The sequence below is a fragment of the Pieris rapae genome, chromosome 3 (genome assembly GCF_905147795.1).
Source record: "Pieris rapae chromosome 3, ilPieRapa1.1, whole genome shotgun sequence".
NCBI lineage: Eukaryota > Metazoa > Arthropoda > Insecta > Lepidoptera > Pieridae > Pieris > Pieris rapae.
Genome location: NC_059511.1, coordinates 2,474,699 through 2,491,425, shown reverse-complemented (window position 1 = coordinate 2,491,425; position 16,727 = coordinate 2,474,699). Strand labels below are relative to the sequence as shown.

The window sequence follows — 16,727 nt, the reverse complement described above, 5'->3', positions numbered from 1 at the left end:
TCGTATTCAGAAATAAATAAGTAAATCACGATGTCATGAAATTGATTAAATATTATGGAGGCTAATGAAAAAAAAGTTTAGTTAAGATGCCCTATCAGTATTGTGTTCAACTAGAAAGCCGGAAACTTAATTTCCATGAAAATGACTGTTTGAAAATTTTCTCCCTCAGATAACGCCAAAATTTGATAATTAAACTATGCTAATTGTCAAAGTGTGTTAGATATCTGTGGCCTTCGAGCTGCGGCTTGCAGTTGCGCTGATACTTGGAAATGTGATGAGAAGCGAGATGCGCTTGCGCTGCTTTGATTTCAAATTCTATTTTAGTTACTTTAATATTGTAAGATTTAATTCCTGTTTGAATGAAACTGCACTTAATTTATATACAGTAAACACAGTGAAGGTTTATTTAAAAAAAGAAAGAAAACATGTAATTATTCTTTAACAAAATAAGATGAAATTTACTAAATAGGATGGCAGATAATAAAATGAGGAGCAATAAAAATGTAAAAAATTTAAATCAAAACGAAAATTACTGTGTCTTTAATGTTATTAGTGTTTTTATATCACTTGTTACAATACTTGCTGATTGGACCACAGGTAGTATTAATGAAATAGATGATCATTTAGGTATACTAACTTAATTATTTTTAATACATATTCTTAAAATGTTTTAGATATTCTTGTCTTTATTGAATACTGTAAGGATGGCTACATGGATTGGGCTCTCATCACTATAATTTTCATTATTACACCCAACATTTTATGTAATATATTTTCCTTAAGATGGTATGTGATTGATAAGAAGCTAAGTGTTCATCATTGGATAACACATGGATTTTTAGCAGGATTATTAGAAAGGTATCATTTTAGCAGTATTAATGAAAATACCTATATTTTGTTCCTAATTGTAATATTCAATAACAAAGCTATTCATTGTTGTGTATAATGATAACAAAATAATTGGGATCTTTTCAAGCTCTTATTATACTATGTGTATTACTTTATCTTCCAATCCCAATATGGCATATTACAATAATATGGTTTATATTCATTTTTGGCCAACCATGCATTTGGCCTCCTCTGGATAAAGCTACTAGATGATAATGAAGCCCTAAATACTAAGCCACATATATGGAGCAACTACAATTTACAGCATAGTTTTTCTTCGTTATAGTAATTTACTCCAATTGTAATCAATATTTTAATTATGTTTCAGATACACAGTATTTTTGTATGAAGTATTTTCATGCAAAAATTTTGAACTGTTAAAGTCCCAAAAGCTCCTAATCCAAAGAAATGATTTAAGCCTACTTCATTTCTTGTATGTATTTACTGGAACCATACCACAAATAATTCTACAGACTCATGGAATAGTTGTATTAAATGAAAATTATTATACAAAAGGTAATCTTCAGATTTTTTTATAATTTCCTTAAACTTGATCATTACTTACTTTAATGTACCTATGTACATAGTATAAAACATTTGTTTCTCCAGCTTACTGTTAATTCTTAAAAATTGTTTTATAATATTTAAGATACACTTAATGTATAACTCATTAGATAAATCTTACATTCAGAATGGTTGTTAGTTAACCGCATATGTTCATTTTGATGAAATTAATGACCAAAATTAAGCTGCAACTACTAAAAAGTATTGTTTAAGTTAGTTTAAGTAAGTTAGTTCAAACTCAAAATATCTTTTAATCTTAATTTCAAGTACACTTATGAATGACAATTTTTTTTTTAAATTAATTGTAAATTTCAGTTAACACAATATTTATAAAACTTGTTGAATCACACAAGATGACACTGTCTACAGTAAAAGATTCTGTAGTTTTGAGATAATGTGGCGACATACAGTATCTTGTAAATTCGGACTACACTAAAATTTTACATATGTAAATCTTTTTTTTTCAGTATTTTCGCTAACTGCCTCAATTGCATCACTTAGTTGGGCTTGTGTTACATACATATACAGTACAATGTGGAACTCTTCAGATCAAATTAATTGGTTATCACTATTTCTAAAACTTTTGTGGTACTTTGGTACTCTTATTGGAAGAATATCGGCACTTTTTTTGTTCAGCATCATATTTGGAGTTTGGACGTTAATTCCTTTGGGTATGATTTTTTAAATTAAATTGGCAATCACTCATTCACAAGGTTTACACATAACACTTTTAGATGTAATATCGAGCTAGTGAGAGCCCTCCTTCACGACTCAAAAGCATTTTTTAAATTTAAATAAATTAGCAAATTTCCTTTCATTGATATATTTTATTGAATTTTTTTGGAATATTACAAAGACGACGATGAAATGTTAACTTCATTTAACGCCTAGTGTTACGATCCTCTGGACCGGTGGAGCGATACCAGTAGACCTCTGCTGACAGCCGACTGGCCTTACCCCCTATATCACCTATAGAACCAGACTGAGCCTTCTAATAAGCGAGCTAGTTCTGGATATATATCGTTGCTCCACTGTTTTTTTTTATTTATCCCTTCATCTAGGTATGTTATGTTTCCATACTAAATTCATATCTGCAATACACGGAACGCTCGACAAGTTCCTGAACGGTCGTAGTAGACCCATCATACATGGACTGATACAAGCAGTTGCCTGCGCGCCACTCCCCCCGCTCCCCGCTGAATACCCTTCCTCTCGGCAGGCAACCTAGACTTACTAATTCATCAAATAAAATCACGGACAATCTAAAATAACAAACTTTTCAACGTTTTCAAGTAGTACAAGGTGCAGTGTTTCTTCATTTGAATCCATCTTGTAAATGAACTCGCATCAGTATTATTTTGCGGTCGAACACGACTGCAACATGCAGTCGTAGACGACTGCAACATTCGGTCCGTCCATGGCCAGCGTAATAGTGTATCAGTGCGTCAAGAAAAAAAGATTACTATTTGATTTATTATTATATATATTTTATTATTATTATCATAGATTAGAAGAATTACTTCGTCTCTCATCATCATTTATCATTATAATGTTTGAAGAAGAAACTCTTGTTTTAGGCTTACACTGGTCTGCAATGACCTTTTGGATAATAACTCAAAAAACAACATTCTGCCCAAACAAATTCGAAGAGACACTATACAATGCTGTAATGGGCTTTGTCTATTGTTTCTGTTTTATTAATATAAAGGAAGGTAAAACACGATATCGTTTACTGCTTTTTTATACGCTCATGGTTACTCAGAATATTGGAAGTGTGCTACTCTATATGCTGCTAAGTGAAAAGCAAAGATATCCTTGGTCCATTGCATCTACGAGCTTAGTAGTTGTAGGAACTGTAACAGGTAAAAAGGCTTCATTATATTTCAAAAATTAACACGTTATAAAAAATCTAAGCATAAACGTTACGTAACTTATAGTCAACGAATTAGAAAAAAATATATGGAAAGCGCTACGTGTAGAAGCTCAACCTCTGACTTTTTATTCTTTAGAATTCTGACAGCCATCATTTTTTGACATGTAAGAGATGGCGAACCTTTTTGGCACATTTTCAATTTCAATACGAGTCGGAACGTCTGACTCTATACTTACATTGTATTTGTTAGTGAATGTATCAATTTTAGTAAGTGTGGTGCTCCAAATTAAAAATCGTTTAGCGGCGAGTGATACTTACGTCCCTTTTCATCACAAACAGTAAAAACGCACAAGTTAACATTTTATTTTATTAAAAAGGTTTACTAAACCTGGAATTAGGAGGCAATGATGCCAGCTAAAGAATAAAATTAATTAAAGTTAATTCGATATATTGTTCGCGATATTGAAATATTATTTTTGTATAAGGTCACTTGTAAATAATTTAGATTTACCTTTTTGTAAACCCATCGAAATACGTAGCAATATAATTTTTACAGCTCTCAAATGGGTAAAATTTTTCGGTGGCGAACTTTTATAGTAGCAACACTTATGAAATGTCAGAATTCTAGGGAATGAAAAGTACGAGTATTTGACAAAGCTATTGTTAAGTTCACTGTAGCCTTATTGGATTTATTCATTATACAAAAAACGAGATAGAGGCGTTTTGTCTTGAGCGTAACACTCATTTATGAGGTCGTAGGTTCGCAGTCCAGCTGAGTATTAATGGGCTTTCTATGTGCGCATTATACTCGCAAGTACGGTGAAGGAAAACTTCGTGAGAAAACCAAAATACCGCATAACCAAATTTAAACGGTGGTGGAACAGAAGGCTGATCACTTTCTATTAGGATATGTGAGGCCAAAGATTTCAATAAAATATATATAAAATACAAACAAGCAGTTCAGACATTAAAATGTAGATGAAATCGGGTTTTCTTGAACTGCGACGTAGGTTTTCATGGAGATGTTGATATGTTTATTACTTATATTTATATGGAAAGTCCCTATGAGGTACAAGCCGTCGGAAATATCTGCGAACCTCGCTGGAATGCGCTTCCCCGCACCCCGCCCCGTTTTCGCCTATCCAGTACCGTTGCCAACGCAATCGCCGACGCACGTGTATTATTCTTGCTTTCGTAATCGCATTTTAGTGTTTATTGTTTCTCTGTTTGGTGAAATATTACATAAACTACCTATTTAGTGCTGTATGTAAGATGGGTAGGACTACATAAAACTCAATAAAAATAAGTACACAAATAAAATATTTTTTATTTTTACATCTTCAATTTTTTTGCTATCTCTCCAGTTTGTATGACGTCATTAAGCCAGGTTCGCAGATATTTCCGACGACTTGTAGGAAAATGTTGTTGGCATGTTCTAAAAACGTAGGCTCAGTAAAGAATCATCAGGCGAAAAGAACCTCGCGGGGCCAGCTTATAAAATACAAAATTATTTCTATTCCTAAAATTTAATTGATAATCATTTGCAGGTATAGCTGCAATGGTGATATATTACAGATATTATCATTCGAAAGGTCCGATTCCATGGCGATACATTCATGAAGATCTCGAATTAAATAATAAAGTCGTCAATGACACCAAAATTTCGAATGAAACAAAAGGCCTTAATAATTTAAGATCGTTCAAAAATTCTAATATTACTAAGGAAGCAAACGTGGAGACGGAAAATAGGTAATTATTTTTTTTAATATTTCAGAACTACGCTAGAATTTGGTCTCTTCCACCGTCCACTCCCTAAAGTTAAAGCCTTACTTTTTTCCTTCCACCAACAAGTCCCTTACTTGATTACTCTAGATTTTATATATATATATATAGAATAATACAAGTAGGTAGCGGTCATGTCGCAACATAGGCAATCCTATTCCAAAAGGCTCCCATCAGTAACATTAATAATTTTTTGTTGAAGTTGTATTTCTAACGCGTTAGGATGAGAGTAATTTTTTCTTTTTTTTAGTGTCATTTTTTCTACAAATGTCTACGTTTTTAATAAATTTTATCTTGTTACACCAAAGAAGTATAACTTCTAACGCGTGTACATAACTACACACATGTTTATTTTTTATTTACAAAGAGCGTACCGATTCTTAAAAGGCCGGCAGCGCGCTTGCGAACCTCCTGGCAGTGCGTGTGTCCGGTGTCACTTAACATTAGGTGAGCCTCTTGCTCGTCTGCCTCCTGTAATAAAAAAAAATATATTTCTATTCTAACAATTCTAAAAAAGCTATGACTGCTGATAGCAGGAGACAAGACTTTAAATATTTATAACTTTTGTAGAAATGATTCAAACACTACACTCCCAGTTCAACAGACGGAAAATGAAAACGCTGATAAAAAGTTCCTTTTGGATCACTGGATAGCAAGAGCAGGATCTCCAACTTTCACTTCAGCTCCAGTAGGGAACATTAGTATGGATGTCTCAAGTATTGAATTATACACGGTAGAAAATACCCCACAGACTATCATTCCTAAACGCGACAGTCTTATAATAAAACCCAAAAAGAAAATTTGTTCGCCCACCGAGCTTACTCTTAAGCTTTCCTCCATAGACAATATAGAAAGCTCAATCGACGAAATAACGTCTAATGCACTCATCCAAAAACGTCGTGGAATTTGCTCTTCTGACGAACTAAGAGATGATTATAATAATCTTGGAACATCTATGGTTCAAGAGTTTTCCAAGGCAAAAACTGATCGAAGTTCCGAGTTAAGTCACGACACAGATGGTTCTAATAAGAAAACCTCATCAGATTCCATAGATATGGATCTAGATCTGAGCTTCAGTGATATAAACAGCTCCGATATTAACACATTTAATGAGAATATCGTCCAAAAACTGTGTTTGAGCGCTTTAAAAAACATCAAAGTCGGAAACCAAGATGCAGATATAGAGAACATTCAACGAATAGCGTTGGATATTCTAAAAGAAATGTATACGAAGAAAGATCGAAAGAAAAATGGTATCACCGGTCTCTTTCATGTTAAACGTGATCTTGATACACCGACAGAAATTCTATCAGTTCATGATTATGAAAATATTTGTGCTGTTAATATAGCAAGAGAAGCTTGGGGACTGCGTTCGTGGAACGGGTACTGTGATATTGAAAATTGGATGCACGACGGCAGCGTTGTAAGAGATAGAAGTAGAGATTTCACTTCAGAAAGTTCAGAGATTAGCAGCTGTCTTTCCCAAGAACTAAAAAATGCCATTTTGTCGGCGCCTCCATTTCCAAGAAAACCGCATACTTATTCCAACGTATTTGTTAAGGTCGACAGAAATCCTGACGATTATGCGAACACTATAATGTGTCAGACTGACGATATTGTTAAGTCGTATATAATAGATAATTGTAAGGATCCTAATCATCTGGAACCAATAATAGAGGAATTAGATGATTTAGGCGATATTGACCCGTCTATCAAAAAGCGCTTGAATTCGGAAAGTTCTCTCGTAGCGACAATAGATGAAATAAGAAAGGCAACAGTGACGAATTCGCCTAGGAACTTATATCATAGAAGAGAGCATACATGGGAATCTCCACAGTTCAATTTTAATCATAGTGAAAGTACTCTTCAAAAGGCTCTCTGGAAAGAGCCGTCCAAATTCGACGCTTGTAATATACTGGAATCTTTAACAGAAAAAGAGTTGGCATTAGACACTTGTCCCGTAGTTAGGTTAGACACACAGGCAAAAGAGGTAAGCCTCTCGGATAGTTCATACCTTAATAACTCCAGTTATAGCAATAATACTCCAAGAAGAAAATCAAGTTATTCCCAAAGAAGTCATACAAACCAAGATCATGATATATCTAGCAAAAATATTGATCTTCTTTGGCAATTGGTTTCCGAGAATACTTCACCTACGTACAACAATGAAACATTTTCGCTTAGCACGAAAACTCCTTCGTTGCAATCGTTAATTCAAAACGATTCAAATGCCGTTAACACATCTTTGCCTAAAAGTAACATTAAGAGGAGTTCAAGAAATAAGCCCAGAAGGAAATTTTCAATTCTACGAGAGAAGTTTGAACCTAAAATTCATTCGGACGAAGAAAACTTGTGCCGCTCCGATAACAGTTTATCGAAGCTCAACGTCAACACGGACATAAGTCAAATAGAGACTAATATTGATTGTTTCCAAAAACCTTTGGACTGCCTGGCTTCATCAGCTGAAGAATTGCATGCTGCAACAAAACAAATGAAGGATAAACGTTCAATTTTTATGAAGCAAGTATTAAGTCCGCCAAAATTTAATACAAAATTACGCCACAAAATGTAGATTTATTGATAGCCGATGCCTGTATAGGAAAGATACTTCATGAGAACCAGTGAAATATATTTGGTTTAGTATCCATGGCTGTGTCGGCCTAGTGCCTTCAGCGTGCGTCTCGCATCCCTGGGGTAGATTAAATAGATCCCCGGATGCACCAATGGACCTTCTGTCTATATTTGCATTTAACATTCACTCGAACGATGAAGAAAAGCATCGTGACGAAAACGTCTTGCCTTAGAACCAAAAAGTCGTTGGTGTTCAGGTACAGGAGACTAATCACCTACTTGCCTAATAATATTGATTAACAAATGATCATGAAACAGATACAGAAATCTGAGGCCAAAACTTAAAAAGATTTAGTCGCAACTTATTTGATTTCATCTAAATCGGGCTTTCGCACTTTTATAAGTCTGTTTCGGTAATAAATTTATAGGCAGCTTAGTGAGATTATGAATGCTTAAATAATTTCCTCTGAAGCAAACTACGGAGGTTTGTATATTGAATACAGTGGTAAGGTTCCTAGTACTTCCATCATATTAAGAAAAATAAAAATCTTAAGTCATTTTGAACTCGGATCTCAGCATAAATTTAGTCAATGTATAAGTTTAGGCGCCGTTACCTCGAATGTAATTAAGTAATCATTGATTTTTTAGAAGCTAGTTGTCTTGCCTTTTAGCTGTTAATATCAATAGTTTTGTTAAGTATTATACAGATTTTTACACTGAAATGTGTCGAATGTTTTATGTTCCATATAATTTAGGTTTTCGTATACTTATATTTGATAAGCCCATTCCAACGTGGTTGTGAATTTTTGTAAGTATTTAAATACATATTAAGTTTTGTACCGGTGCTAATTCAATTTGTAGACAGATCTTACAAGTTTACATTGATTGAAAGTTCACACCGACACTTTTGAATGATTTAGTAGGGACCCACGAAAAGTTCTATATTAGGCTTTGGCTAACGTTTAAGTATATTAACAAATAGGACGAGGTAAGATTTTGAGTCGATACTTGACGTATAGTATGTAAGCGCTCAGTATTTCAAATCAAACTATTTTACTTCTGAGACTAATACTGACTTAATTCGGGTTGAAATTCAACAACGAGATTTAACTCGACCTATGACTCCGAAATGTCAAATTTTGACGTGTGTAAGTCCAACACAGCGGTATCATTCTTAAATTTTGTCGTCCTAAAGTTATAAATCTAGTTGGACTCTTAGCTGAAGTACTCGTTTGTCTCTTTTTGTCAAATTGTACATACGTAGTGATGAAAAGAGACACGTGCTTTAGTTTAGTAGCAAACGCCTAAGTTTCGGCTTCAAAATCTTACCCTTATTTCTCAGAGGTATTTTTGTAAGTTTGCATCGAATGTAGAAGCACATTCCATATTTAAACGTGATGAAAATCGCTTCTGAATCATGGAAAATCAGCCTTCCAGTAAATTTATATAAATTGATTCCTTCTTTAGAATATATATTTAAGTAGACCCTAAGGTATATTGCAAATCTGCTTATTACATAATTGAGAAATGACTTACGCAATGAATATCATATTACCTACTAGGTATAAATATTTCGTAAACTGTGATGTAAGTGCCTTTATTTTTATATCATGTTCTTCCGCCAGTATTGTCTTTGTAATAAATTTTTATTATTTTTATATACTTTTTTGGTTTTATTATTTTAAATTAGGTTCATCAATTTAAAGATAATTGTGTTTAATATCTATATTATCTAGGCATTTGTTTTACTAAATAAATTTGATATCTACCTAATTTCTGCCTTACATAAAAATGTTTCAATCTACATGTAAATCTTTATGCAATCCTTTTCTTAATTCTAGAATTTATTAGATTGACCATTTTGCTTTTTATTTTGTACTTTTACCATTTATACCTGACATGTCAATAAGATGACAGATCATATAAGATGCATAACTAATAAAAACATAAACTCTAAAGATAAGTTTTACTAAAATACGGTATAAAATGTAAACTCAAACATCCTAATCTTATATGTTGTATGAATTGAAAATATCATTACATTTTAACAACACAGAAACGAAACGAAATGAAAAATGCCGAGTAATGCAAAATATTATTAATAGAGTTGTGTCATATGTTTATTAGATTTTAAATAAAAGGAGCATTTCATCAAAATCATATATTAATGCAAAAATACCTATGGCTTAGGGTAAAGAATAAAAATAGTTGCTAATATGTTATAGAAAAATATAAACTTATCTAAAATTTTAAATGCTTTTACAATTTTGGCACTCTTCTTATTTATCACATACAATTTCCAATATTGTTCTTATAACACACCACAATATAAAAATACATATAAATTGTATAGTATTAAAAAATATGTAAATTAAATCAAATAAATTATGGCTAAGCCATGTTAGCTGCCTTAGTTTACAAAATGGCAATGAATGACAATCATCAATTTTCCTTACTCTAAGTAATTTTTACCTACAATAGTCTGGTTGTCTGATTGTACATATTAAAAATTTATAAATCAGTTGTCATAACGTTAGTTAGAAGCCGGATTCTGTGAGCATTACATGCTTTGCATAAAATATGACCATCTAAAGGGTAGCAACCCCTGCCTTCAGCTTCCGAAGATAACCGAAGACCACAATCTTCACAATTGTAACAGACAACATGAAAATTTCGATCTAGTGCCACAACACGAACAGTTTCTTCTTCACCTTTGTCAGGCATAATTGGTTGCTCGCACACACAACAACGAGGAGCAAATTTCTTATGAAAATCTTCAATGCAATGAATTTGATTCATAGCATCCACAGTAAATGGTATACCATCAAGTCTTTTCTGACAAACCACACAGGTGAAGCAAGTAGGATGATATGGTTTTCCAGTTGCTCTAAGTATCCTGTCCAATATAGGCTCATCACAAACAGAACACTTCTCTAATGTTTGATAATAATCAGTTTCACAAAAAGGTTGACCTTCAACTGCATAAAATGGCTTTCCCTGCAAATTAGTATTGCAGCGTCCACAACAGAAACATTCCACATGGTACATATTACCCATAGCTTTACAACCTGAACTTTCCCCAACAACCTTCTGATTGCATTTAATGCATGTTCCAAATACATCCAAATCTTGGCTGTCAGAAATGGATTGGACGAGAAGATCAGTTAAAGCATCAACTTCTTCCTCCTTTGGAAGGGGCGATTTTCCTCCACCTACATACTTGAAGTTTGATTCATTTACTAATTGCTGGCTTGACCCAACTACTGGCTTGCTACTTAATGTACTTATTGGCTCATACAATGACTCATAGGTGGAAGCTTGAGATGCATTATACTCAGGATACTCATTTTGATAAATATGAGGATATTGCCTATCTTGATTAAAATTGATGTTAGCTGTTGCTCTTACCAATTCACTATAATTAGAACTGACTGGTGATGGAGGGGGCAAATATTCCTCATTGTGATTAGGATCAAATCTTTTAGGTGGAGTTAAATGAACAGGTGGGGGTGGTGGAGGTGGGGGAGGATTTGAATGCTGATATAGTGGTGTATTACTATAAGTTGGATTGTAAATGTTTGAGGGCAAAGGAACATTATTTTTAAATGAAACATTAGGTAATGTAAGCGGTGTTAGATTAGCATAATCTGTATGTGGCATGTGAATACTGCTGGTATGTCGCATTACGTTATATGATGGCGGCGGCGGCGGTGGTGGTGGCAGAGGAACATTGCTGTTCAAAGAAGGAATCTTTAAGGAGAACGATGGCTCACAATAACTATTGACCGAGGCACTGTGAGGAACTTGAGGTTGACCCTTTTTCTTTGGAGGCACAGCTGGTGGCACTTTCTTTATACGTCCAGAATGCAATTCCTTATTCATCTGTAATTCGGCTAATTGTTTCTCTAATGCTTCCATATTGTCCAATCGCGACATTTTTAAATTTGCACAATAAGGGTTGAATCACTAACTACTTTTTCTATATAGCAGTGTTCATCAATCTGATATCATTATAGATTATTTGTTGTAACGATATATGTGGACTAAATACCACTTTACTGATATTCTTCTTGAATAAAATATGACGATTGACGCATTACTTGCCAATTATGAAGAATTCATTTCTATTTTTATTTTATATAAATTATAACTTTGTTTGCTCACCAGTCACCACCAATGACCAGTGGCACTCACCAAGTCACCAGAGATAGAAGTTATTTTTTTTTTTTCTTCAATTTATCCCTAGTGGGAAAGGCAAAGGACTTTAGTCCATACAGCCAAGTCTTATTTCCAGAAGTTATAAATTCCTAAAACTTATGACAATTGACTATTTATCTTTTTTTTTAATAACCTTATGGTCTGGTAACGAGACCTTTAGGCTTTAAGCCAAGTCTTATTTTTGGTCACTAATTCACATATTGTGATTATAACGTTCCACTTGTTATCTTAAATCTTTCCCACGGTATTTTTAACATATTTATATAATGCACTATAACACTTTTTATTCTTAGCAAATCACACAACTGGCGGCGGGAGGGATGACTAACTTCCATAATTTCACTTGCCAATAGTAGTCTATTAAAAGTAAATATTTGGTTTTGGCATTTATAAAAAGATATAATTCATATCTGCGATCTCGTTATTACAGAAAGAGAAAACATTGTTATCTATAATATTAAGTTTAGCGAGGTGCGCGGGTGCAGTGTTGTGACCAAATCGCAATCTGTTGATTGTGGTAATGAACTCACGACTAGCTGTATCCAACTCATCTTATCAGGGAGTATTTATCTAGTGAACACACCACAAAGTATATAATTTGTATATATTAATAATCAAACATTAATAACTTTCAAGGATCACTTATTCATATAAATTAATTGAAATTATAAACGAAAAAAATATGTCTAATATATATTTGAGGTAAAAGTGTGGACTATGGATTGTAGATAAACGTTGAAACTTGAGTGAGAGGCAGGCTTAGAATCAGTATGGTCAACGCAGGCGATTTATCGCCATTTAGGGCCACTCAAGACTAGAATCGGCGATGAAAAGATTTCAATGCTATTAGGCTACTTCAGGGACATGTCATGAATCGCTAATGAGGTACATTTAATAAAAATCATAGTCACACTGAAATCTGAACGAGATATAAAAAATGATGACTACACTATTTGCGGTAGGTATATTTCGGGACGAGGAATACCCAGATTTTGTCTTAGAAATTATGAAACCCAATTTGGGAGGTAGTGCAGTGCAATATACCTATATTGCTGTTAGTGAGTACTGCAATTGTCTATACTCTCTCTTTAGTCGGCAGCTCATTTCTGACGGTCGTGGTCAGCAACGAAACATTTAGCGCGGACTATCTGCTTCCACCGGTTTCTGTCCAGCGCTTCTCTTATAACATTGTATAGCTTTGAAGACGATGAGTCTTTCACTTGATCGGTCCATCTGGTTGGTGAACGGCCACGTGATCTTTTGCCTTGTCTATACTACTATTACCTTAATATAAGTTAATAATTTTTAGAGTGATGGAGACGGTGAAGACCAAATTAAGGAACAGAATGCAACTACCCATGCTGATCGCTATTCTTGGAATTCAATATAGCAACAACAAATATGAATGTCACAAGTGTTTGCTGTAACAGCTTACAACCAACTTCCAATTTACATGCTGGCAGAAAAATTTACGCTGTCTCCAACATCAACAGTGTGAGTGAACCTTGCGCCAGTGCCAAGCACCCGACACAAATAACTATGATGGAGAAAGTCTTGTGGCACCCACAATTGTTGCTGGCAAATTAAACAGAATATTTTTAAAGTAGAAATTATGAATTAATGTTAAAATAAAATAAACACTAAAATTTTATTTTATTTTTCAGATTTTTAGGCTACGGATTCTGAAATTCGGCTACATTAGGCTACTTTTGCTGTGAAAAGTGGCGATATCAGTTCATGTGTCGTTGGCAACACTGCAATTATATTTAAATAATTTAATACGGTAGATTCGGGTAGAGTCAAGAGTGTAGAGTGTAGACCATTTACTATTTACCTAATACCTGCATAGATCATAAACACAGATTTTTTAAATATCGTTGTTTAAACTGATCTTAGTATTTATTCGTTATTAATATATGGTCATTAGTATATATTTGGTATTTATCTATTAATTAAATATTTTGTGCAGTTGAAATGGAGCAAAACCTTCTACCTAACGATTATTTTACAAGTTACGAAGATTTAGAGGTTAGATATTCTCATCATAATATTCATTTAGTATAAAATACTAATTACACGCTTTTAAGGAATACAATTCCGTTCAGGGATAATAATCCCTGAGTGGAATTGTGTACTAACAACTACCGTTTTCAATATAAAATCCCTTTAAATTAACGGATTTACTCCCTATGGCTTAATAGTTAACGCTCATGGAACGACTCAGGGTTTCACCGCAAACATTCATCGTTATTAAACACATTATATATGCATTCACAATTTTAAAACAAACATTCCATTATTAGATTCACAGATTAATGTTGGAAGATGACCCACGGACATCTACATACCACAAAATCATACTTAAAAATAAGGCCTATTTCAAGGATAAAGTAGTCATGGATATAGGATGTGGAACTGGCATCTTGTCTGTATTCTGCGCTCAAGCTGGTGCAAAAAAAGTATATGCAGTTGAAGCTAGTAATTTGGCTTACTTAGCAAGAGAAATTGTAAAAGAAAATAATTTAGATGAAATTATTGAGGTATTTTCTATTTTATATCTTTATTAATGGTTATACACAATTTGTGGCTTACTTACAATTATTCTCTTCGTGTACAGTTTTATAAAAATCTATATGGTAGTTGTTGGCTAGACAGAAAATAAGCATTTAACTTCACACACCTTAAGTTTTACTGTTATAATATGCTGTTTTTTTGGGCTTGCTTGTAATTGAATTGCATTATCATATTTTTATTCTACTAAGGTAATTCATTGTAAAGTTGAAGATGTAGTATTACCAGATAACATTAAGGTAGATGCTATAGTATCCGACTGGATGGGTTTCTATTTACTTCATGAAGGAATGCTTGATTCTGTGGTAGTAGCCAGGGACAAGTTTCTGAAAGAAGATGGGGAAATGTTTCCACAAAATGCTGTTATTTATGCAGCACCATGTAGGTGAGACCAAACTTTGATCTACTATTAAAATATATTTTTATAGATATTTGAAGTATGTAATTGTCACAATCTTTTTTAGTTTCTAAAATATTTGATGACATACTCAAATATAAAAATCATACTTCAAGCATAAATGCTTAAAATATGATCTTGCATTTAGGCATTTTGAATTCATTGCTAACAATTTTTATTAAACTCATACTTAATGTATAAATGCTTACTTAAAAAATATATTTATTAGTGTACCATCATTATATGAAAAATGGGACAATTTTTATGGGGTGTCCATGACATCATTTTCAAAGAAATTGCGATCAGATAAAAGCCACAAACCAGAAGTCATGCATATTAAACGTGAAGACTTATTAGGAGAGGAAGTTGCTCTGAATTGGATAAACTTAAGAGATTGCACTGTTGAGGAATTGAACTCTTATTCGGTGCAGCATGTTGTAGGTGTGTAATTTATTATTTATAGGTACTTAATAATAATACAAAAATCAATTTAAATTTTCCAGAAAAGTGCAAGCAAGTTGAATTTATTTTATTTGAATTAGTCTTTCATAATCAAAATTTTACAAAATATTAAACCACTGTAAAATATTAACAAAATGTCTAAATTCCTTTGATTAAGTATACATTTTTTAATTAAAAGTATTTATACAGTAGCCATCTGGTTCATGATTATGGAACTTGAAATCAGATTATTGTTTGGTATAGATCAGAGTTCCCCAAACTTTTTGGTATCGTAAACCCCTTGCCATGTTTTCTCTGTAGGGTAGACCCCCTACTTACCTGATATTGATTACCTGTAAAATTCTAACTGTAGTGAAGTTTAGTGTTAAAAGATCAAAATGTATTGTGACCACAAAGCGAATACTAACATCCTACAACTTACACAATTTTATAAACATATATAATAGATTTTTTACTTCATAGATACTTTTATAAATAATGAATATGTTGAGATTATAAGGTAGTATGATGTACGTAAATAGGTACTATCAGTGTATGTGTTGAGATCCACTATCATGGACCCCCATATTTATTTAATGGAATAAATTTTTTTTTCGCTGACGTAGACCCCTTGTGGGTTGTCATATACCCCTAGGGGTCGATATAGACCACTTTGGAAATCCCTGGTATAGACACTAGTCATATTTGTTAATAAAGATGTAATTATTGTATCATTTATGAAATCTTTAATTGCAGGAGCAAATAAAAAAGGCCGCTATCAAGGACTATGTATTTGGTTTGAATGTATATTTCCTGAACTGACAACTGAACAACTGATAATCCTAAATACAGGACCAGCGGGTGAACCAACACATTGGAAACAAACTGTTATATTATTGCCTGAAGAGCAAATAGTTGAAGAAAAAGAACCAATTGCCTTTAAATTAGATATCAATAGGGATGGAGAGAATTCTAGAAGGTACATTTAAATAATATTGATATTAATCTGAAAAAAAATTGCATGTTATAAAAGCTAGACTGGCTTTATACAAAAAACTACAGAATGGATTTTTTATATGGTTTCACAGTGGTAGGGATATAATTATTGGTGCATAGATGTTATTCAAACAGTCATCCAGAGTTGTTAGGGTCATCATGCGAAATTAATTTTATAAGTTATATTGCAGATACAATCTACAGTTAAGTCTATTAGACCCTGAGGAAATTGAACATCCAATGCCGTGTACATGTGATATGACAAAATGCCTACTTGTCAATGCGGTGATGAAGCAGCAAGTGGAACATGCTGCACAAAATAAATCTGTACTAGAAGAGGAACCTATTGATGATGAATAAAGTTTGTTTAAAATAAATAAATAGATTAATAAATATGTGTTTGATTGACTTTGACCAGATATTTTG

At 33.1% G+C, this 16,727-nt stretch overlaps 3 protein-coding genes across 3 annotated transcripts; 2 read left to right on the top strand and 1 right to left on the bottom strand.

Annotated features, from left to right (window-relative positions):
• Nucleotides 1-262: 262 nt before the first annotated feature.
• On the top strand, nt 263-7,914 carry LOC110991929. Its single transcript, XM_022257524.2, has 8 exons — nt 263-597; nt 675-858; nt 1,217-1,404; nt 1,920-2,123; nt 3,030-3,314; nt 4,873-5,074; nt 5,678-7,684; nt 7,885-7,914. Exons 1-7 carry the CDS (start codon nt 471-473, stop codon nt 7,677-7,679), a joined length of 3,192 nt encoding a protein of 1,063 aa, XP_022113216.2. The 5' UTR covers nt 263-470; the 3' UTR covers nt 7,680-7,684; nt 7,885-7,914.
• A 1,910-nt stretch (nt 7,915-9,824) lies between these two features.
• LOC110991674 (lipoma-preferred partner homolog) lies at nt 9,825-11,851 on the bottom strand. The gene has a single exon (XM_022257142.2). The coding sequence runs from the start codon at nt 11,612-11,614 to the stop codon at nt 10,190-10,192; it is 1,425 nt and encodes a 474-aa protein (XP_022112834.2). The 5' UTR covers nt 11,615-11,851; the 3' UTR covers nt 9,825-10,189.
• A 1,829-nt stretch (nt 11,852-13,680) lies between these two features.
• Nucleotides 13,681-16,696, top strand: LOC110991896 (probable protein arginine N-methyltransferase 6.1). Its single transcript, XM_022257465.2, has 6 exons — nt 13,681-13,924; nt 14,200-14,436; nt 14,659-14,852; nt 15,094-15,305; nt 16,062-16,284; nt 16,493-16,696. The coding sequence occupies exons 1-6, from the start codon at nt 13,871-13,873 to the stop codon at nt 16,659-16,661; spliced, it is 1,089 nt and encodes a 362-aa protein (XP_022113157.2). The 5' UTR covers nt 13,681-13,870; the 3' UTR covers nt 16,662-16,696.
• The last annotated feature ends 31 nt before the right edge of the window (nt 16,697-16,727 follow it).